Below are 22,533 nucleotides of genomic sequence, written 5' to 3' on the forward strand. Positions count from 1 at the left end.
AATTCCCTATTCTCTTTCCCTGTCCCTTGCTATCAGGCCTCCTAATTCCTCCAATGACTCAATGGCTCATCCCAGTCAGGCAATTGCAGACTCTGTCCTTTAATTCAAGGTGGCTTCATTGGCACTGTGGAATGACAGGGAGAATAATTCTCCTGCAAAATACATGTGCCATTTTCAATTGGATATCAAATATTCATAGTTACTGTAGTATGTATCTGGTGTTGTGGGTTACCCCCCAGAGAAGACCACTCAGATAATCTATAGCCATATGAAAGTCTATTCAAGCCAGCTGGGACTACATGCAGGTACTCTAGACTCAAGTGTAATGCGGAGCATTTAGAGTAAGGGCCTTTTAAAGACAAAAGGTTTATCCTGTTCTTTTGCGTGGCAGCTTCAGGGGGAGGTTTGCACAGAGAGTTTAACAGAAGCCAAGATAAGTTAGCTGGGGCATTAACCTTGGGTTGCTAATATGGAGCTGGATAATTTTCCACAGGACTTCCCATTAAGATCAAAATCTAGTTTAACCTAAAATGGTCTCAGCAAGAACTCAACATGGAGAAACCTCTGCTCTATTTCTATGGCACACTGCTCTCTCTAGTTTTGACTGGCGTATTTAATTTTTGTTGAACACATGTCTACATGTGGACAGCGAGCCCACGTGGAGCCTGCTTATTAAGGGAAGGGTGTGTCCGACAGTGAGGAAGGAACGGGGGTGGGGGGGGTGGGCGAAGAGGAAGAGTACGTGGCGATTTCTACAGTTAAAGGGGATTTGCGCATGCGCGGATGTATACTGCGCTGCTCCTGGGAAATGTAGTTCTTCGGATCTCGGCGGAGCGAAACTGATTTGCGCACAGGGTCCGTCTGCGTACAGACGCCTTCTGGGATACGTAGTTCTTGGGCGAGTGACGCTATGGCCTCTGCGCCTGCGCACAGAGGCCTAGGAGACGTGGTTCCCCGGGAGAATCACACTTTGTGCAAAGTATATTGCCCAAACATAACAATGCTTAAAACACTGTGCTGGTCAAATACAGTTTTTCAAATAATTTTTGAAAATTGATAGAATTTGTCTCATCATTGCTCTATACTTTTAATATTAATTTGACAACACAATTTAATATCTTAGAGATATTTTATATTTGATAAGTCCAACTTGTTTACCTATAAATACATAAGATCATGTTTCACAAGTTCAAAATCCAAGAAAATTTGCTGAGTATTGAGTTTACACTGATGTGAATTAATTTTTCCTGCCGTAGTTTGATAAGGCAACTGCTGAAACCCTTGAAAGTCTAGATCTCTATCTTGGATAAAATACATAAAATTCTTTTTTACCTAGCATAAAATGATCAAAAACAAATATTTCCCAAGCAGAGACATGTTTGGCTTTCTTCTGTCTTCACGTCTGTGTCATGATGACTCTTTTAGAAGAGTTCCCTTCTTACCCACCTCCCAACCTCCCAACTTTCCCACAGGGAAATCTTATCTCCATGCTCTTGGAGCCCTGGTTCCTGGGCTGGTAAAGGAAGCCCTGGGACTCTTGGTCACCCTTGCCAGATGTGCCTCACCTCCAAACTAAGAGCGGGATAAACTGCAGAGTACTTTCTTCTTTCTCAAAGAATTTGAGGAATATTGGCTTATCAATAATTTATCACTGTTAATTCACTAAATGATAAAATTTCTTCCAACTCCTACCCAAAAATGTCTACTAAATGATGGTCATCATCTCATGCCTTCAGTCCAAAACTTCTAGGCAAATCAGGTTGGTGTCAGAAGGAGTCAAAGGAAATAAACCATTGAAGTCACAGAAATAGAAGCAGGCAAGAATCTTTAGGGTAGGACCTGGTGAACTGGCAAAGTGTTTAAAGGCTTGCTGCTCTTACAGAAGACTAAGATTTAGCTTCCAACACCCACATTGTGACTCATAACCATTGGTAACTCTAGTTCCAGGTGATCTGTTGCCCTCAGTGAACAAGAATATTTATGAGGTCCACATACATGTAGGATACTCACATGTATAATAAAAAATAAACGAATTTTTCAAAATGTAAGAGTCATCGGGATAAACACCTTGATGGTGTCTTTCAGACTTCTCACACAGCACTGGGGACTTAGCTTTAGCTGACTGTGAATTGACAAGACAAGAAGGTTTGATAAGAAGTGATGTGTTCAATGGCCAGTGTCCAGGACATGTCTCATATCATGACGCATAAACAGATCTTCTGGTGGAAATTTGGACATGGGTCTCCATGTTAATATTCATCAGTAAATGGATGATTGGGATGTCCATTAAAACTGCAATTAGAAAAAAATGCCTAATACAAGAAATTGATTCTTCCTCGTTTTAAAGAAGGATAAATTCAAATGTTGGTCAGTACTAAAGGCTAGTTTAAGATGTACTAGTTACTGCTAACAAGTTCACTTTCTTTTTACTATTAAACACAGTGTTGCATATTGTACTGGCTAGTTTTATGTCAACTTGACACAAGCAAGAGTCATCTGAGAGGAAAGAGTCTTAATTGAGAAAATGTCTCCATAATATCCAGCTACCAGAAAATGAATAGAGCATTTTTTAATTAGTGATTGATGTGAGAGATCACAGTCCATTGTGGGTGGAGGCATCCCTGGGCTGGTGGTCCTGGGTTTTATAGGAACCCAGACTGAGCAAGCATGTAGAGCAAGTCATTAAGCAGCACTCCTCCATGGCTGCTGCATCAGCTCCAGCCTCCAGGTTTGTGCCCTGCTTGAGTTCCTACCTTCACTGCTTTTGATAGGGAACTGTTATATGAAAGTGTAAGTAAAATAAAAACTATCTTTCCCATGTTGCTTTCATCATGCTGTTTCTTCATAGCAATGGTAACCCTAACACATTATTTACCAGTAAAGTTCATAAATGGAAAGCATTTCAATATTTTAGACTGGGAATGGAGGAAGGAAGGCCAGATGTACTTCTCTGTGTATGTATGGTAGAATGATTCAGTCAAACTAATGAACAAATCCGGCACTTCACCGTTCCTGTTTTCCTCAAGGGAAGAACAAAAACTCTAATTCTGGGCCCACATAGGGATTTAAGAGAGAGGGGAAAGAGGTAGTTGTGGAGGTGGGAACTAGCATTAGGGTGTGACCTTTGGTAGTGAACTCTAAATTACATCATTGGTCCACAGCTTTCTTTACATTCTCATCTGGTGATGGAATCTCTGCTGTGGTTCCCCATGCTGAGCCACCAGGCTGTGGTCCTAATCTGAGCTGTGTCTTGTCACCATCATGTCCTTCAGCCTCCCCAAACTCTAAACTAAATAAAAATAGGGAAAGTGGTTTACACTGTTCTACAGAAGGTACTTCTGGTACAATTGTTAAACGAAATATAAGAAGGTTCCTATGCTCTCTTATGAAATAAATAAGTAGCAATTTAAAGAATAGTCAGCCACTTCTGAACAATCGTCACAGGAAGACTACAGAAGAACTTTTGGAGGAGGTAGGAATATTGCATGCCTTGATTGTGTGTTGCATTGTAGGTAATATGGGCTACTAATTTATACAACAAAACAAAACAGAACAAAAAAAACCCCAACTAAACAAGGAAACAAAAACAAAATAAACAAATACCTACGAAGGCAGAATAGCACCCCCGCAGGTATCAACGATTCGGAACTTGAAGTTCTAGAGTCTGGAACGCGGATAATTGCACAGTTTTAGAAGTCCTGGCGAGAATGGCATTTATCTGTGTGAAAGTGGTGCTTGCAGTGCATGTTGGGATTTGTAGTCCGTGCAGAGCTTGCGCAGTTTGGGGCTGTGAAAAACTCCTCCCAGGGTTTAAGAGTGAGCTGTTGCTGCCAGATCCAAAAGACCCAGTATGGAGTCTTCGTGATGATGTCCTGAACTACTCACTGTGACTTAGCTACTTGACTCCCAGTATGTCCTTGTCACCGGCCGGCTCTCCTAGATCGGACTTTCTCGGCAACTCTCTTAGACCCCGACGGGACTTAGCGACTCGCCGAACCCCAAGCTGTATCAAAAGTGCCAAATTCCTACCAGAGAGCTCTCTCTGAGTGACCGAGTTAAGCACTACCTAGATCCGAGCTACCCAGAAAACTGACAGCCTCTTTCTTGAGCAGATTGTGAATCCCCCACTTCCCCACCCTCGCCCCCGGCCATGCCACTTTCTCCAGCTGTGCTGATGAGCTAAGCGAGTGGCATTTAGGAAACCTGCCACTGTTCGTCCTCAATGGAACGTGTGGCGCCAGAACTGGCTAGAAAGAATCTAGATGAGTCGACACTGCTGGGTAGGGACATCAGAATTCCTCTGGTCGCCCTGTGATTGCGTGACTGGGCTACATGTGCGCCCCCTCCTGGCGCGACTGGAGCAACCAGCCGCAAGGACAAAGTTGCTGGGAGGTCTGAAACTGAAGTCTTTATGATAAAGCTACAAAATTCATATATTTTAAATAGTAATCCTTTTATAGCATCAGCAATACTTATTGAAATATTTTATCAAGCAATTTCTATGTTCACTTTTACGTGATATATTTTTATGAACAAACTTCCACAAACACTCAACCCTTTGTGTGTGTGTGTGTGTGTGTGTGCGCGCGCGCGCGCGCGCTTTGTTTCAGTTTTTGAAATCGGTTCCTATGTAACTTTGTTATGGTTTTTGAAATCGGTTCCTATGTAACTCAGCTATCAAGTTATGAAGTCCAGGCTAGCACCAATTTTGTAGTTCCTCCTGCCTCATCCTCCTGACTACTGGGATTCTTGATGTGTGTCACCATATCCGGCTTATTTTTTGCTTTGTTTTGGGTTTTGTGTGTGTTGTGATAGTCTCTCCTGTAGCTTACAGGCTGCCCTCCCTTGAACATGCCATGGAGCTGAGGATGACTTTTAACTCCTGATCTTCTATTCTCTGCTTTCCAAGTGCTACAAATACGGGCGAGTAACACCAAGCCTGGATCTACTGTTATTGTAATGAGATTCTTCATGACTGTTCTCCAAACTTCATGAGTATCATGACCTTTTCTATATAGGAAACATAAAAATATTCTTTTCTTATCACTGAAAAATATTAGAGTGTCATCTGCTCAGTAGATGTTTAATTATGCTAAAACTCATTAATTAATACACAGAACAATTATCTAAATATATACCTGTTTATGTAAATTGTTCTAGTATATTAAAAACTGGTGATTCAGAAACTGAGATAAAAACTTGACAAATCCAAGGACCATCAGAGAATTGATAGGCTTACCCTCTTTCCGTGTGTGTGTGTGTGTGTGTGTGTGTGTGTGTGTGTGTTATCTACCAACCCTCAAAATTCTCTATTCTTTCTCCCTGTCCCTTGCTATCAGGCCTCCTTATTCCTCCAATGGCTCCATGGCTCATCAATCATGAGTCAGCCAATCGCAGACTCTGTCTGTCCTTTGATTTAAGGTGGCTTTTTTGTCATAGTAGAATGACAGATCAAATACTTCTCCTCCAACATAATCTGCCGTTTTCAATTGGATATCAAGTGTTCATAGTCGCAGTAGTATATTTCTGGTGTTGTGGTTACCTCTAGAGAAGACCCCTCAGATAATCTATAGCCATTTGAAAGTCTCTATTCAAGCCAGCTGGGACTACACTCAGGCACCTTGGATCCATGTGTAATGCGGAACATTTAGAGTAAGGGAATTTTAAAGACAAAAACTATATCCTGTTCTTTTTCTTGGCAGCTTAAAAGGGAGGCTTGCACAAGCAGACAGTTTAATAGAACCCAAGATAAATTAGCTGGGGTATTGACCTCGAGTCCCTAGAATGAAGCTGGATAATTTCCCACAGGACTTCCCATTAAGATCAAAATCTAGTTTAACCTAAAATGGTCTCAGCAAGAACTCAAGATGGAAGAACTTCTGCTCTATTTTCATGGCGCACTGCTCTCTCTAGTTTTGACTGGAGTATTTAATTTAATTTAAATTTAATTTGTTAAACACATGCCTGTATGTATGTGGGTGTGTGGGAGCCAGAGCACAGTCTTGGTTGTTATTTTTAAGATACCATCCATTTTTTTCTGATTTGTTGCTGTTGTTGTTGTTTTCCTTGACATGCTCTTTCACCAGTCTGGAACCTGCCAAGTGGGCTAGGAGGGCATGGATACACCTGTCTTTGCCTCCCCAACAGTAAATTTACAAGTGTGTGTATTACCATAGCCGTCTTTTAAAGTGTGGGTTCTGGGGTCAAACTCAGGACTTCATGCACTGGTCAGGCTGAGCCATCACTCCAGCCCTAATGTGTTTAACTTCTGTATGCTCTTTATAATGTTCAAAGTCAGCGTCTCCATAATTTCTTCTGTTTAAGAGTAACTTTATTTTGTCTTAGCAATATGTCATGTAAAGTTTATAACCACCTAATCAACTTCCACAAAAGAAAAAGCCTAAGTATTTATTTGCTATTGCCTTGAAATATTTGGTTGATTTAGAACTGACTCATTCACCCTATTGACATTGAATCTATGATCATGACATAAATATCTAGTTGCTTTGTTGTTGTCTATTTGTTTTTTTAAAAATTAAATAATAATGAGGTGATAAAATTAGTAGATGGGTAAATTTCAGAAAATTGACAACACCAAATGCTGGAATACTCTGCAATGAGTGTCTTCATTCATTGCTAGTGGAGGTGTATAGCGGTACAGCTACCTCAAAAGGTAATTTGATGTTTTTTTTTTTTTTTACTTAATTCTTTATTGATTCTTTGGAAATTTCACACCATGCACCCCAATCCTGGTCACCTACCAGTTCCTCCATACCTGCCCCTCAAACCTGCAGCATTCCCCTCAAAGAAACCCCCTAAAATGTATTAAAAACAAACAAATAAATAAAACTACCTTGCCCCTCTGTCTTTGCAACACTTCTTCATTCATCCTAGTGGTGTTAGGTGATGTGGTGTCTCACACTGTATACCCTTTTGTCAAATCCACACCATCTGCAAAATGTTCATTGCAATGAGTCAGTGGTCTGGTTCAAGGCCTCTGGCACACCATCATCACCGGACCCTCACTCCTCTCGGTCTCATTCTATTGCCGTAAGTCATGGAGATCCTGCAGTTATTGTTCCTGGGAACAAAACCCTTCACAAACTTCAGCAGGATGGGAAAGATGTTAGGGTGGGCCAACCAAAGGCCCAGAATTTGTATCTTGGTGGTAGCTGAATTGGTTGGTCTGGGCCAACTGGGACTGCCCCTCTCAGGTGAGGGACAGAGCCAGCCCTCCTAGGTCCATGCCCTAGGACCATCTCTCCCCTGCCCCTGGTGAGAGATGGGGCCATTTCTCGGAGTGCAGGAGCCAGCTCTCCCATGTGAGGTGGGACCGGCTCTCTTGCTGTAGTGTTCAGCTGGGAGCACAGCCTTCTATCCTAGGGCCAGGGCAGAGCCCTCACAATTCAGCATGCATGGTTCCTGTGACCCGGTGTTGTACAAACACCGGTGGTATCAGGACCACGGACCCAGACAGGGCCAAGGCAGCAGGTCGGCCTGAAAGTCTTCATGGCCCCAGTGGGAGCATAAGCCACTTCCGCGCACCGCGCCCCCGTGTCTGCGTTTGGTGCGCTGACACCCACCCAGTTCACGAGATTTGGGCAAAGGGCAGGAGATTAAAATACACAAACACAGACAGACAGAAAGACAGCGACACGGGGTCATCCTTGAATTCCCCAAGAATGCCCCCTTTATTGTGTTCAGGGGCAGATTATATAGAGATAGCCAGGCCCCAGCCAAACCCACCAGAAACCACTCTCCTGCCATCAGGAACTCCCGAAGGTCTCGTGCTTAGAGCAGCTGTAGGCACTCAGATTAGGGGATTACAAGAAATTCAAGACCTGGAGTCTCACTGCTCCCAACAAGCCACCCTGATCTGTATGGCTCTAGTGGCCTCAAGGTTCTCAGACATCAAAAGGGTCTCAGGTTGCTGTCTAGACCCTAGACATCTGCACATCCCCTAGAGGCAGCAGGAGTCACAGACATCAACCCAGACCCTGGCTACTGCTGGACCACAGACCCAGACATGACCAGTGACAGAAGCCTGGGCCCTGATGACACCATGCCACTGTGTGAGAGTGCAGGCCACCCAGATCGGCCTGGCCCTGGAGACAGCACAGCCCTCAGAAACCAACATGCCACCAACTGTGGCCCAGCTCCTGGGCACCTGTGTGTCCTTTGGTGTCACCATGGGTCACAGACACCAACACAGTTACTGGCTGTGTTAGGACCTAGGACCTAGACATGGTGACCAGTAGCAGCCCAGGCTCAGATGTGACCATGCTCCAAGTAATAGCCCAGAACCCTGGCATCAGCATGGTCTTCAATGGTATCAGGAGCCACAAACATCACCAGAGATCCTGGCTGTGGGAGGGCCATGAAATGTCTAGTTTTTATATGTTGCTTAATTCCTGAAAGCAGTTTCACATTCCCCATTATAACATATAATTTTTCCATTTATTAATAAGAACATGACATTTTCATTGTATTGGTACATTTCATAGGGTTTCATTTTGCTATTAATTCATATTATTTATTAATATGTAATTTATTAATATGTAAGTAGCAGTTTTATTGATTTTTGATAACTTTTTCCTTTTATTTAAGAGACTTCAAATATATAGGTATAGTGTTAGGTCTTTTATCTCGGCATTCTAGAGGAGGGAGGGGTGAATGGATGTCTGAGTTCCAGGTCAGCATGGAGTATATAAGATGAAACTGTCTCAAAAAATTCTTAATTGAGATAGCTATTAATGAAATATATAAATCCAGGTGTGTCCTTGAAACTCAGTAGATAACATTCTTTTTAAAATTTACCTTGACCTTCTTCTGGACCTTCTCTGAGCACCATCACCTTTGCTCTCTGATTTTTTAAAAAAACTTTTTGTGCAAAACTTAAGCCCAAACTTAAGCTGGGTGGTGGTGGCGCACGCCTTTAATCCCAGCACTTGGGAGGCAGAGGCAGGCGGATCTCTGTGAGTTCCAGGCCAACCTGGTCTACAAGAGCTAGTTCCGGGACAGGCTCCAAAGCTACAGAGAAACCTGTCTTGAAAAACAAACTAACAAACAAGAGCAACAGTGAATGAATGGGACCTCCTGAAACTGAGCAGCTTCTGTAAAGCAAAGGACACTGTCACTAAGACACAAAGGCAGCCTACTGACTGGGAGAAGATCTTCACCAACCCTGCAACTGACAAAGGTCTGATCTCCAAACTATATAAAGAACTCAAGAAACTGGACATGAAAATTCTAATTAACCCAATTAAAAATGGGGTACTGAACTGAAAAGAGAATTCTCATCAGACGAAGTTCAAATGGCCAAAAGACACTTAAGGTCACGTTCCTTAGCGATCAGGGAAATGCAAATCAAAGCAACTTTGAGCTACCATCTTACACCTGTCAGAATGGCTAAAAACAAAAACACCAATAATAGCCTATGCTGGAGAGGATGTGGAGTAACGGGAACACTCATCCATTGCTGGTGGGAATGCAAACTTGTGCAACCACTTTGGAAATCAATGTGGCAGTTTCTCAGGAAATTGGGAATCAATCTACCTCAGGATCCTGCAATACCACTCTTGGGAATATACCCAAGAGATGCCCAATCATACTACAAAAGCATTTGTTCAACTATGTTCATAGCAGCATTATTCGTAGTAGCTAGAACCTGGAAACAACCTAGATGCCCCTCAGTGGAAGAATGGATAAAGAAAGTGTGGAATATATACACATTAGAGTACTACTCAGCAGTAAAAAAATAATGACATTTTGAATTTTGCATTCAAATGGATGGATATATAAAACAATATCGTGAGTGCGATAACCCAGACCCAAAAAGATGAATATGGTATGTACTCACTCATTAGTGGATTCTAGCCATAACAAAGGACATTAAGCCTATAGTTTGCAAGCCTAGAGAAGCCAAATAACAAGGTGAACCCAAAGAAAAACATATATAGAGCCTCCTGGAAATTGAAAGCAAACAAGATTGCCAGGCAAAAGTTGGGAGCATGGGGGTGGGGGTAGGGGTGAGGTGCTGTTGGGGAAAGGGGAGAAGGGGAGAGAGAAGGGAGAAAGGAAAGACTGGAGAGAGGTGGGGAGAGTGGGAGGGTGGAGATGTTGGAAAGGTGGATATAGGAGCAGGGAAGAAGATATCAACATTAAGGGAGCCATTTTAGGGTTGGCAAAAGACTTGGCTCTAGAGGGGATCTCAGGTGTCCACGGGGATGTCTCCAGGTAGGTCCTTGGACAGCAGAGCAGAGGGAGCCTGAACTGGCCTTGCCCCACTATCACACTGATGATTATCTCGAATATCACCATAGAATCTTCGTCAGGCGACAGATGGAGATAGAGACAAAGACCCTCATTAGAACAACAGACTGAGCTCCCAAGGTCCAGTTGAGAGCAGAAGGAGGGAGAAGATGAGCAAGGAAGTCAGGGCAGTGAGGGGTTGGTCCACCCACTGAGACAGTGTGCCTGTTCTAATGGGAGCTCATCAAATTCAGCTGGACCGGGACTGAATGAGCATGCCATCAAACCCAACGCTCTGAATGTGGCTGACAATGGGGGCTGACTGGGAAGCCATTGATAAAGGCACTGGGACTTGTTTCTACTGCATGTACTGACTTTTTGGGACCCTAGACTATTGGGATGCAAAGCTTCCTAGGCCTGGATGTAGGGGGGAGTGTTGTGCTCAGATTACGACCCCCCAGAGAGAGAGACCACCAGAGAGGCCCAGACTGTAATAAACAAGGTTTAATCAGCATAATACAAACATGTTTGGAACTCATCTCCATCCCCGTTACAACAAGGTAGAGAGGAGTTGTATCTCCTCTGTGGGGTAAGCTTTTTAAAGGCATAACTACAAAGAGAATCTTTGAAGATGCTTTGGCATGAATACAAGGACTTTTGCTTCCTCCCATTCTAAGTCAGTTTGTTCCTTGTTTTAGAGCGAGGCCACTGTATTTGAGTTAGGCCATCTTTATCAGCCTGTACCAGGTGGCTGGCTGAGCTGAGCTAAGTGACCTTGTACTTGTAATCTCCTGGGTGGGAGAGAGGGAGGCCACTATCTTCCTGGGAAAACATTCTGCTAGGAAATTTCTCCTTGCCCCTTTGAGAATAAGGGGTGAGGGCCCCACAGGGAGGGCCTTGGACTTCCCACAGGGCAGGGTTCCCTGCCTTCTTTTAAGGAGGGAGGAGAAGGGAGGAGAGTGAGTGGGGGAGCAGGAGGGGAAGGGGAGTAGGGGAGGAAGTGTAAATTTTTGAATGGAAAAATAAATAAAAAAGAAAAACAAACAAACAAACAAACAAACAAACAGAAAAGATATTGCCCAAACTTAACAATTCTTAAAACACTGTGCTGGTCAAATACAGTATTTCAAATAATATTTGAAAATTTAAAGAATTTGTCTCATCAATCATCCTTTTAATAAGTTGATAACACAATTTAATACCTTGTAGATATTTTATAAGTCTAAATTGCTTACCTATAAACACATAAGATCAAATTTCACAAATCAATTTTTAAATCTAGGAAAATTTTTCCTACCATGGCTCAATGAGGCAACTGCTGATACTCATGAAAATACAAATGTCACGTCTAGATCTCTATCATGGATAAAATATGTAGATTTCCCTTTTACCTGTAACAAGTAAGCAGAGACGTGTTCAGCTTTCTTCTGCCTCCCCATATCTGTATCATGATGATTCTTTTAGTTGAAGTCTCTTCTTACCCACCCCCCACTTCCCAACCCCCCCACCTCCCAACCTTCCCCCAGGGAAACCTTATCTCCATGCTCTTGCAGCTCTGGTCCTTAGATTGGTGAAGGAAGTCGTGGACTCCTGGTCACTTTTGCCAGATGTGCCTCACCTCCAAACTAAGAACAAAATAATGGCAGAGTACTTTCTTCTTTCTCAAAATTTTTGAGCAATATTGACTCAATAATCTATCATTGGTAATTCCCTAAATGATAAAATTTCTTCCAACTCCTACCCAAAAAATGTCTACTAAATGATGGTCATCATCTCATGCCTTCAGTCCAAGACTTCTGGGCAAATCAGGTTGGTGTCAGAAGGAAATAAACCATTGAAGTCACAGAAATAGAAGCAGGCAAGAATCTTTAGGGTAGGACCTGGTGAACTGGCAAAGTGTTTAAAGGCTTGCTGCTCTTACAGAAGACTAAGATTTAGCTTCCAACACCCACATTGTGACTCATAACCATTGGTAACTCTAGTTCCAGGTGATCTGTCACCCTCCATAGACACTGTAGTCATGAGGTCCTCATACTTGTAGGACATATATATGTAAATAAAAATAAAATAATCTTTCAAAATGTAAGAATTTTTGGTATCTTTAATATTGATGCTGTCTTTCAGACTTCTCACACAGCACTGGGGACTTAGCTTTAGCTGACTGTGAATTGACAAGACAAGAAGGTCTGATAAGAAGTGATGTGTTCAATGGCCAGTGTCCAACACTTGTCTCATATCATGACGCATAAACAGATCTTCTGGTAGGAATTCAGACAAGGGCTTCCATGTTAATATTCATCAGTAAATGGATGATTGGGATGTCCATCAAAACTACAATTAGAAAAAAACATGCCTAATATAAGAAATCGACTCTTATTTGTTTTGAGGAAGGATGAATCCAAATGTTGGTCAGTACTAAAGGCTAGTTTAAGATATACTAGTTATTGCTAACAAGTTCACTTTCTTTTTACTATCAAACATGGTGTTACATATTGTACTGGTTAGTTTTATGTCAACTTGACACAAGCAAGAATCATCTGAGAGGAAAGAGCCTCAATTGAGAAAATGCTTCTATGAGATCCAGCTACCGACAAGCCAGTATAGAGCATTTTCTTAATTAGTGATTGATGTGGGAGGCCACAATTCATTGTGGGTGGTGCCATTCCTTGGCTGGTAGTCCTGGGTTTTATAGGAAAGCAGACTGAGCAAATCATGTAGAGAAAGCCAGTAAGCAGCACTCCTCCATGGCTGCTGCATCAGCTCCTGCTGACTAGTTCCTGCCATGCTTGAGTTCCTACCGTCACTGCTTTTGATAGGGAACTATTATATGTAAGTATAAGAGAAATAAAACCTTTCCTTCCCATGTTGTTTTGATCATGCTGTTTCTTCATAGCAATGGTAACCCTAACACATGTGATTTACAAGCAAATTTATAAATGAAAAAATTTCAATTTTTTTAGAATGGGTCTCACATATCCCAGGCTGTCCTCAAACTCACTATATAGCTGACAATAATTGGAAACTTGTGAGCCTCTGCCTCTATCTCCCAGTGTTGGGGCTATAGTTGTGTACCACCATACCCAGTTTAACAATGTTAAGACCCTTATTCTAGATGCATGCTTTGTCATTTGGTAATTTGTACACTTTACTAGTGACACAAATATAATTGACAAAGATCATTCTTCCATTTTTTTTTTTTTTGTTTTTCGAGACAGGGTTTCTCTGAAGCTTTAGAGCCTGTCCTGGAGCCTAGCTCTTGTAGACCAGGCTGTTCTCGAACTCACAGAGATCCGCCTGCCTCTGCCTCCCGAGTGCTGGGATTAAAGGCATCATTCTTCCATTTTTTATGGCTAAACATAAAATACAGCAATAACACCTTTATGCCTTCCATTCTCTCTATTTTTGTACTATTTCCCCTAATTCTTAAATTTTTTATACATAGAAAAAATTATTAATGGTGTATCTGCTATTTTCTTGAGCAATAAAATTTTTAATTGGACTATTCTCATTTCATACACCATTACATTATTTATATTGTGAATTTAAATTCCCATGGGCAGAAAAATTACACACTACTGCCCACACTCTTTTATAGGGCATGTCTTTTCTCACTTTGCCTAGTCTTATAGATGGAAGGAAAACTAAAGACCATTTGTAGGCTTCAAATTTTTCTCAACTGTCAGGTGGTGGTGGCACACACCTTTAATCCCAGCACATGAGAGGCAGAGGCAGGCGGATCTCTGTGAGTGTGAGGCCAGCCTGGTCTACAAAGTGAGGTCCAGGACAGGCTCCAAAGCTACACAGAGAAACCCTGTCTCGATAAAAAGGAAAAAAAAATCTAACAATGGAATGTCCCCAAGATCTTCCTTCAGGTTCTAAGCTCACTAATCTGAGACATCTCTGTCCTATGCACTGAGATCTCTGTATTTCTTTAAATGCAAAACAATAGTTTCTCTTCACCTCACAAAGAACAACTGGTTTTATGCAAAGGTGGAATTTGAGGCTGAGTTCAGAAAAAGGTATTGCATATTGAGAGACTTGAATTTATTTAAAACATCGAGTTGACAAGGTATAATTAACAATTGCATATGGAGTAGATATGAGGGTCTAACTAAGACCATGGTGTTGAAAAGATTTCATTGATCTAGTTAGGAAAACACCCTGAGGTATGTGGGAGATGATGGATAAGCTCAGGTACTTAACTCAGGTAGATGGTAAAGTATATGTTCCATGACACAGCTGTAGAAAACAGAAGCCTACACAGAGCTTCAGTTTGAACAAAGGTAATGTATTATTGAGAAAGTTCTGTGGCTTGAGATGGGCAGAAGGCACACGTGGAAGTCAAGCTGACCCTGGTTCCACCGTGGAGCAGAGCCCTAGAGACAATCTGTAAGAACTCCCAGAGCAACTCATCCCCAGCTCACATTAGCTTTTGTCTTCTGCATATCGAGGTAACATTTAGCACATTACGTTTCTACTCAACAAACTGAAGAAATGTATTGATCAAAGGTACTTACTAATCTCCAGAATTGTATCTTAAATTTCTGTTCAAACCATCTAGGACTTTCATGTCCTCTGAAGTCAACTGGAATTCAAAAACCTATCACAGAAGTAGAAATTTTATTACTTTTATATTACATATTGCAAGTCTGGGAAACCCAATCATATTCAAAAGAGTGGCATAGAAGCAATATTAAAAACACAGGAGACATGTCCTCAATCTCTTGAACATATCATTCACAACATTCACACTATTAAGAAACAACAGGCAGAAAAGAAAAAAGCCGTGTTCTTACATAAGAGACTGAACCACACAACTACAAACCAAGGAAAGTCTAGGAAAAAAATAGAGATGATGTTATTGAGACATGTGACTTAAAATTCTGAACAAAACATTAAAAACTAAATTTTAACAATAGAGTTTAGTAAAATATATGGACAGAGACTCCTATATCCCATTAAAAATTAGAAAATAAGTTTTACATAGTTTAATTTATAAATTGTCAAATGGTAATGAAGTCATCAGCGAATAGCATAGGAACTGGCTTCCAAAGATCTTATCTAAATTAGAGATCAAAATTATCACCACTAGCTCCCAGTGTATTCAGAATAATGATTTTATGAATCTATAGTACTACTGTAAAGTGTGGTAGAAGACAAGAGAAAAGCAGTATCTGAACAGCTGATAAAGCTGTTGAAGGCCGGGTGGACGGTGCTGTTGCAGTGTAAGCCAAACAAGCCCTTTCCTCCCTTTTGGTCACAGTTTTAAGCCAGCAAAGGAAAACTAACTAGGACATCCTGTTCACCCAGTGTCAGCTATGTACACGAGGGACTCTGTGTCAAAGTAAAAAGTGACAACAAACATCCAAGATTGTCCTCTGACAACCAGACACACATCAGATTATGTCCACATGCACAACACACACACACATGCACACACACAGAAAGATGGAAGGGGGATAGGGAGAGAGAAAGATTCTTAAATGACCTTATAGATAAAAGGAAATAACAGACATTTCTAGGCTACTCCACCCCCACAAAAATTGTGATGTGTAATGAAGTGCAGCCTAAGCTAGTTACCGAAAGAATAAATAGAAAGCCAATGAAGGAGAGCAGTGCTCCAACAGCCAAATCAATAGAAAACCCTCACTGTTTTGCAAATGAGAAAACTCAATCCAGAGCAGCAAGATGGTATAGGAAGTAAAAGCCCTTGTGGCACATGCCTGAAGACCTGAATTCAATCCCTGAAATCCATAGTTGAAAGAAAAGCTAACTCCTGAAAAGCTGTCACCTGACCTCCACATACACATCATGGGCACATGCATGCATGAACACACACAAGCACACACACACACGCGTGTGCGCGCACGCGCGCACGCACACACACACACATATAAATGAATATAATTTTAAAAGAGGCTAACAAGCACAAAGATGTTATGAGAGATTACAAAAGACCCACGTTAAGGATATGTGCTGACTAGTCTATGTCAACTTGCCACAAGCTAGAGTTACCTGAAAGCAGGGAACTTCAATTAAGAAATTGTCTCCATAATATCCAAATGTAATGTATTTTCTTAATTATTGATTGATGGGAGATGCCAGGCCCATTGTGGTGAAGCCATCCCTGGGCTGGTGGCCCTGGATTTTATAAGAAAGCAGTTTGAGCAACCATAAGGAGCAAGCCAGTAAGCACCACTCATCCATGGCCTCTCTGTATGAGTTGTTGCCTCCAGGTTCCTCTCCTGGTTGAGTTCCTATCCCAACTTCCTTTGATGGTGAATTGTAATGTGGAAACAAAGCCAAATAAACCTTTTCCTCCCCAAGTTGCTTTTGGTCATGATGCTTCATGACAGCAATAGTAACCCTAACTAAGACAGGATGTTTCACAGATGCTTCAGAGCCTACATCACCTGCATCATCTCTTTGATCCTCTTCTCATTGAAACTCCTGGCCAGGGTCACAATCCCACGCTGCAACAGGTAACGAAGGGCAACCAACGCTGGTGTTTGCTTGTACTTCTTTGCCATGGTACAAAGAACTGGATCTTCTAAAAGTACTGGGCTGCTTTGGTCCACCCTGGAAGGGAAGGTAAAATGCTAAACTATAGAAGTTCAAATTACCTTAAGGATAGGAGGCTTCCAAAACTGTTATATACTCTAGACCATAGATATGCAACTATTCTCCTTAGGCCAGTAGAGTCAATATCACCTCAGAAATTTAAATGCCATCCTCTCTAAGTCAGCTGAGAGTTAGATCTAGAGAGCTGTTAAAGGACTAAATCTATTTCAACAATGATATTTGAGATTCGCTGTTGTTTTTGATACCTACCACATTGGGTCTCGTGAACTTCCCAATGTACAGTAGGCAACCAGAGCGATGTCTTTGGACTTACAATACTCCAGCATTTTGTTCTGGTTGAAATAAAGATGACACTCTACCTGATAGAAAACAATCAGATTAAAAGAAGCTTTGCATTAGCACCAAAGGAAAACATCAAAATGAAAGAATGTGAAAAATTTAAAAGTATAATGTAAAATTTGAAGTAAAAAATAAATTAAATTGCAATCAGTTTAATAAAGTATATTTAATCACTCTTATAGAAAGATTTTTCTAATATATATATATGAGAAGAAATAATTCTATGGACCCGTTCTTGGATGCTAAACAATCTTTCCACTTCACAAAGGTTGGCTATAGGCTCTTGATGAAATGTTTTATGACAAAATAACAAGTTTGATAGGATCCATATTAATGTAGGAAACCCATAAATCCATCATAATAGAGAGAGATAAGAAAAAGGGTAAACAAATCCATTTGCTCATGCTGACTTTCACTGTGAGGGTTTAGAACATTGGTAGTCAAAGGCAAACTATAAATGTGTGCTATTAGTGTGTAAAATAATTAATATTATCTCATATAAAATTGACTTTTATCCTGATGTGTCAAAAGTTTTTATAGCAAATTATTATGTAAGGAAACTAAAAGGGGCTGGTGAAATGGCTTAGCACTTGCTGGCAAGCCTGATGACCTGATTTCAATTCCTGTGATCCACATGGTGTGTGTGTGTGTGTGTGTGTGTGTGTGTGTGTGTATAAACAGTTCACTTGCTGTCAGAAAGCAGGAAGGAGTAGACTATGATGTGTGTGGTCAGGCAAAAGTTCAGCTCAAAGTGCTCTGGCCAAAATTCCCATCACGATTTCACCATAACCAAGTAAGATATCTCATAAATCTAGATGAATTTGATAGCTTCCAGTTAATTTTCCTACAACAATGACTGTGGTTAATATACTTGAAATCAGGACCAAGAGCACAACCATCTAATATTCATGTTTGTACCATCCATCTTTTACTTTGGCTCCATCCTTCTTTACTGCCCACACTGTCTTTCCAGGACCTTTCTTTCTGTACACAGTTCCCTCCACAGCATCTTTCTTCTTCCAGTTGCTTCTCACAGATAGAGAAGAACATATTCTCCTCAGTGGCCACACTATGACTGCTGCCTCCTTTGATTGCCTTTCCGTGATATATTTCTTGTATCCAATTTTCCCGAAGCTATCCCCAATGTTCCACTATCTTTCTCATAGTTTTAATGAAAGGATTCTATATCCTCTCAGAGAGACTCCACTTTTAGAATTTCCATCCCATGAAGGTAAAATGAACGGGATTAGACAACAAATGGCTATGAGTCAGTGGTGCAGAACAAATTAAGAACAAATTAAGGCCTAAAAGGGCAAGGAGTGGAAAGGGCTCACCTGGTTGCACACAGGCTTGTACTTGAGCCCTGGCTTGTTCAGGATCATCTCCAGCTGCCTGCGGTTAAAGTTGGACACTCCAATGGACTTGGCCAGTCCTGCATCCTTACACTTCTCCATGGCCTTTAGTGGAAGAGATAGTGAAGGATAAAATGAGCAGTTGTTCCAAGAATTGGTGTTAAAAGGGATGTTTCCAAGCAATGCTGGCTTTGACTGTCTAGAGATGAAGAAATAAGGGGCAGAAGTGAAAGCAAGAAACAATTCTATGTCCTGAAGAAATAGACAACATGAGAAGTCAGGCCAGCTTCCAGAAAACCAGCAACATAACTTCAATTGCTCTACTTTTCTTCTTCTTCATCATATCCCAGCCCACACTTCTGGCAGAAGCTTTCCACCCCATCAGAAGCCAGTCCGGCTTCCTAAAAAGCAGGCAAGCCACTACTCCAGCCAATTTGCCCCTTCCAAACCCAGCATAAGCCCACATACCCCCTCCTCTTTTTGCCACCTGATCTGTGTCTACAAATCTGGCTGAAACCATCCATTATCAAGAGGCCAGGCCAGCATCCTGAATCCCAGGTAAAATCTCCCTCCACCCACCCCTCCTTTCCCAGCCTAACCCCAACCACCCAACCTCTCCTCATTACCACTTATTAGTTCCAAACTCTGTCTGGATCCTTCCATTCCCCAGAGGCATGTCCAGCACCCTGAACCCCATGTAATACTGCCTCCCACCCCAGCTGTGCTTGACTACCATACCTCCAACTGCCCCTCTTCTCCTTATCACCATATCCTTGCCAATACCTCCGGTGAAGTCTTCCACCCATCAGAGGCCAGGCCAGCATCCTGAACCTAAAGGACCGGGCTCACATTCTGAAAATCAGGCAGAATCCTCCTTCACTAGAAGCAAGGCCAGTATCTGAATCCCAGAGGACTCTTGGCCAGCTCAGAAGTCATGCACATATATAACTAGAGTGCTAGCCCCAAACTCAGCAGCATCCCTCTGCTGGACCAGAGGTCATTCAGAATATTAGAAGTCCAGCCCTCAAAGTGGGTAAACCATGGAATTCAAAAGATCAGTGAGGAAACAGAATAAGGGGAACACTCCTTCATTGCTAGTGGGAATGCAAATATGTATAGTCAATTTGGAAATCAGTATGACAGTTTCTCAGAAAATTAGGAATCAAGACCCAGAAATACCACTCTTGGGTATATACCTAAAAGATACACAGTCATACCACAAGGACACTTGCTTAACTACATTCATAGCAGCATTATTCATAATAGCGAGAACCTGGAAACAACCTAGATGCTCCTTAACCAAAGAATGGATAAAGAAAATATGGTGCATTTAGACAATGGAGTACTACTCAGTGATTAAAAAACACATTGACATCTTGAAATTTGGAAGCAAATGGATGGAAGTAGAAAAAAATCATCTGGAGTGAGGCAACCCAGACCCAGAAAGAGAAACACAGTGTATATTTACTCACAAATGTAGATTAGACATAAAGCAAAGATAACCAGCCTATATTCTATGACTCCAGAGAAGCTAGGTAACAAGGAGAACCCTAAGAGAAACATACATGAATGCCCCTGGGAAGGGGAAATAGAGAAGTACTCCTGAGAAAATAGGGAGCATAGTGGTGGAAGGGAGGGTGGAAGAAGAGGGTAGAAGAGAAGGGAAGGGGGAAGGAGAACATGAGGGAATGGGATGGTTGATATGGGGAAAAACAGAAAAGGAGAGCAAGGAAAGAGATTTCTTGATTGAGAGAGTCATTATGGGTTAGCAAGAAATCTGGCACTAGAAAATTTCCAAAAATCTACAAAGATGATCCCAGCTAATACCCTAAGCAATAGTGGAGAGGGTGCCTGAACTTGTCTTCCCCAGTAATCAGATTGATGACTACCCTGTCATGACAGAACCTTCATCCAGCAACTTATGGAAGCAGATGCAGAGATCCACAGCTAGCAATGGGCAAAGCTCAGAGAGTTCAAACAAAGAGAAGGCGGAGTGATAATATGAGCAAAGGGATCAAGACCATGATGGGGATAGCCACAAAAAAACCTGACCTGAGGTAGTGAGAGATCACTGACTTCAGACTGACAGTGTGCGAACCTGTATAGGCCCAAACTAGTACCTCTGAATGAGGGTGACAGTTGTATATCTGGGGTAGTCTGTGGAACTACCGGCACTGGGACCAGGATTTATCACTAGTGCTTGAACTAGATTTTTTAAAGCCTACTCCCATTGGAGGAATACTGTACTCAGCCTAGATATAAGGAGTAGGCCCTTGGTCCCACCTCAAAGTGATGTGCCAGATTTTCTTGACTCCACATGAAAGGAAGCATCATCTACTCTGAAGTGAGGATGGGTGGTGAGATGGGTGGAAGATGGGGAGAGGAGGAGGGCAGGAGGAAGAGGGAACAGGAATTGATATGTAAAATTAAAAAAGATTATTTTAAAACATAAATTTAAAAAAAAAGAAGAAAAAGCTCAAGGAAAAAAATGGCAACCAAAGTATTAGAGGAAATCAGCAAATTCTTTAAGGAATGACAAGAAAGTTCAGAAGAAACAAACAAATAGGTGGACAAAACTATTTCTAGACTCAATACATTAAAAACAAAATAGAAACAATAAAAATAGCACAAACCGAGGGAATTCAGGAAATGGAAAATCAAAGTAAGTAAAGGAAATACAGATGTAAGCATTACCAACAGAATTCAAGAGATAAAAAAGAGAGTCTCAGATGTTGAAGATACAATAGAAGAAATAGATTCATCAGTCAAAGAATATGGTAGAGCTAAAAAAAAAATCCGAACACAAAACATCCAGGAACTCTGGGACACCAAGAAAAATCCAAATCTAAGGATAATAGGAATAGAAGAATCCAAGCTCAAAAAGTTAGAAAATATATTTAACAAAACCATAGAAGAAAATTTCCTTAATCTAAAGAAGGACATACCTATAAAGGTACAATGATGGAGGACTCTCATTGGTTAATAAAAAACTGCCTTGGCTTTTTGATAGGGCAGGATTTAGATAGGTGGAGTAGACAGAACAGAATGCTGGAAAGAAGGGAAGTTAGTCAATCGCCATGCCTCTCCTCTCTGGGTCAGTCGCCATGGAGTCAGCAACCAGGTCAGACATGCTGAATCTTTCCCGTTAAGCCACCACTTCGTGGTGCTGCACAGATTATTAGAAATGGGTTAAGCAAGATGTGATAGTTAGCCAGAAAGGGGCTGGAGATAATGGGTCAGGCAGTGTTTAAATGAATACAATTTGTGTGTTGTTATTTCGAGTATAAAGCTAGCTGTGCGGGAGCCAGGCGGGACGAAAAGCAGGCCTGCCTGCAGCTCCTCACTACAGTACAAGAAGCTTACTGAACACCAAACAGATGGGAACAGAAAAGAAATTCCCTGTGTCACATACTAATTAAAACACTAAATATACAGAACAAAGAAAGAATATTAAAAACTGCAAAGGAAAAAGGCCAAGTAAAGTATAAGCAGACCTATAAGAATTATACCCAGCTTCTCAACAGGGACTTTAAAAGCCAGAAGTGCCTGGACAGATATTTTACAGACTCTGAGAAACTACTAATGCCAGCCCAGACAAATATACCCAGTGAAACTTTAAATCAGTATACATGGAGAAAAGAAGATATTTCATGACAAAGTCAAATTTTAACAATATCTATCCACAAATTCAGTCCTATACAAAGTACTAGAAGGAAAACTCAGGTCCAAGGAAGTTAACTGCAATCACATAAACACAGACTATACATAATCTCACACCAAAGAAGGGAAACACAGACACACACACACACACACACACACACACACACACACACAGAGGCATTACTAACAACAATAACATAATAGAAACAAATAGTCAGTGGTCATTAAGATCTCTCACTATCAATGGACTAAATTTGCCAATAAAAAGAATAGGCTAAAAGAATGGATTAAAAAACAGAATCTATACTTCTGCATACAAGAATTAAACCTCAACATCAAAGATAGAAAT

The 22,533-nt window shown here is 41.4% G+C and overlaps 2 protein-coding genes across 3 annotated transcripts in view; one reads left to right on the forward strand and one right to left on the reverse strand.

Annotated features, from left to right (window-relative positions):
- Nucleotides 1-22,533, forward strand: part of LOC119816160 (aldo-keto reductase family 1 member C15-like) — a 181,264-nt gene that overhangs the window by 62,430 nt on the left and 96,301 nt on the right. The window lies entirely within an intron of this gene.
- LOC119816157 (3-alpha-hydroxysteroid dehydrogenase-like) overlaps nucleotides 12,335-22,533 on the reverse strand; it is a 28,326-nt gene continuing 18,127 nt past the window's right edge. For both annotated transcript variants that reach the window (XM_038332505.2, XM_038332504.2), the window contains 5 exons: nucleotides 18,507-18,629; nucleotides 17,083-17,192; nucleotides 16,665-16,830; nucleotides 14,769-14,851; nucleotides 12,335-12,582 (listed from right to left, as the gene is read on the reverse strand). In XM_038332505.2, coding sequence (XP_038188433.1) covers nucleotides 12,540-12,582; nucleotides 14,769-14,851; nucleotides 16,665-16,830; nucleotides 17,083-17,192; nucleotides 18,507-18,629 — 525 coding nt within the window. In that variant the 3' untranslated portion in view covers nucleotides 12,335-12,539. The remainder of the gene's footprint in view (nucleotides 12,583-14,768; nucleotides 14,852-16,664; nucleotides 16,831-17,082; nucleotides 17,193-18,506; nucleotides 18,630-22,533) is intronic.

The sequence above is a fragment of the Arvicola amphibius genome, chromosome 6 (genome assembly GCF_903992535.2).
Source record: "Arvicola amphibius chromosome 6, mArvAmp1.2, whole genome shotgun sequence".
Lineage (NCBI taxonomy): Eukaryota > Metazoa > Chordata > Mammalia > Rodentia > Cricetidae > Arvicola > Arvicola amphibius.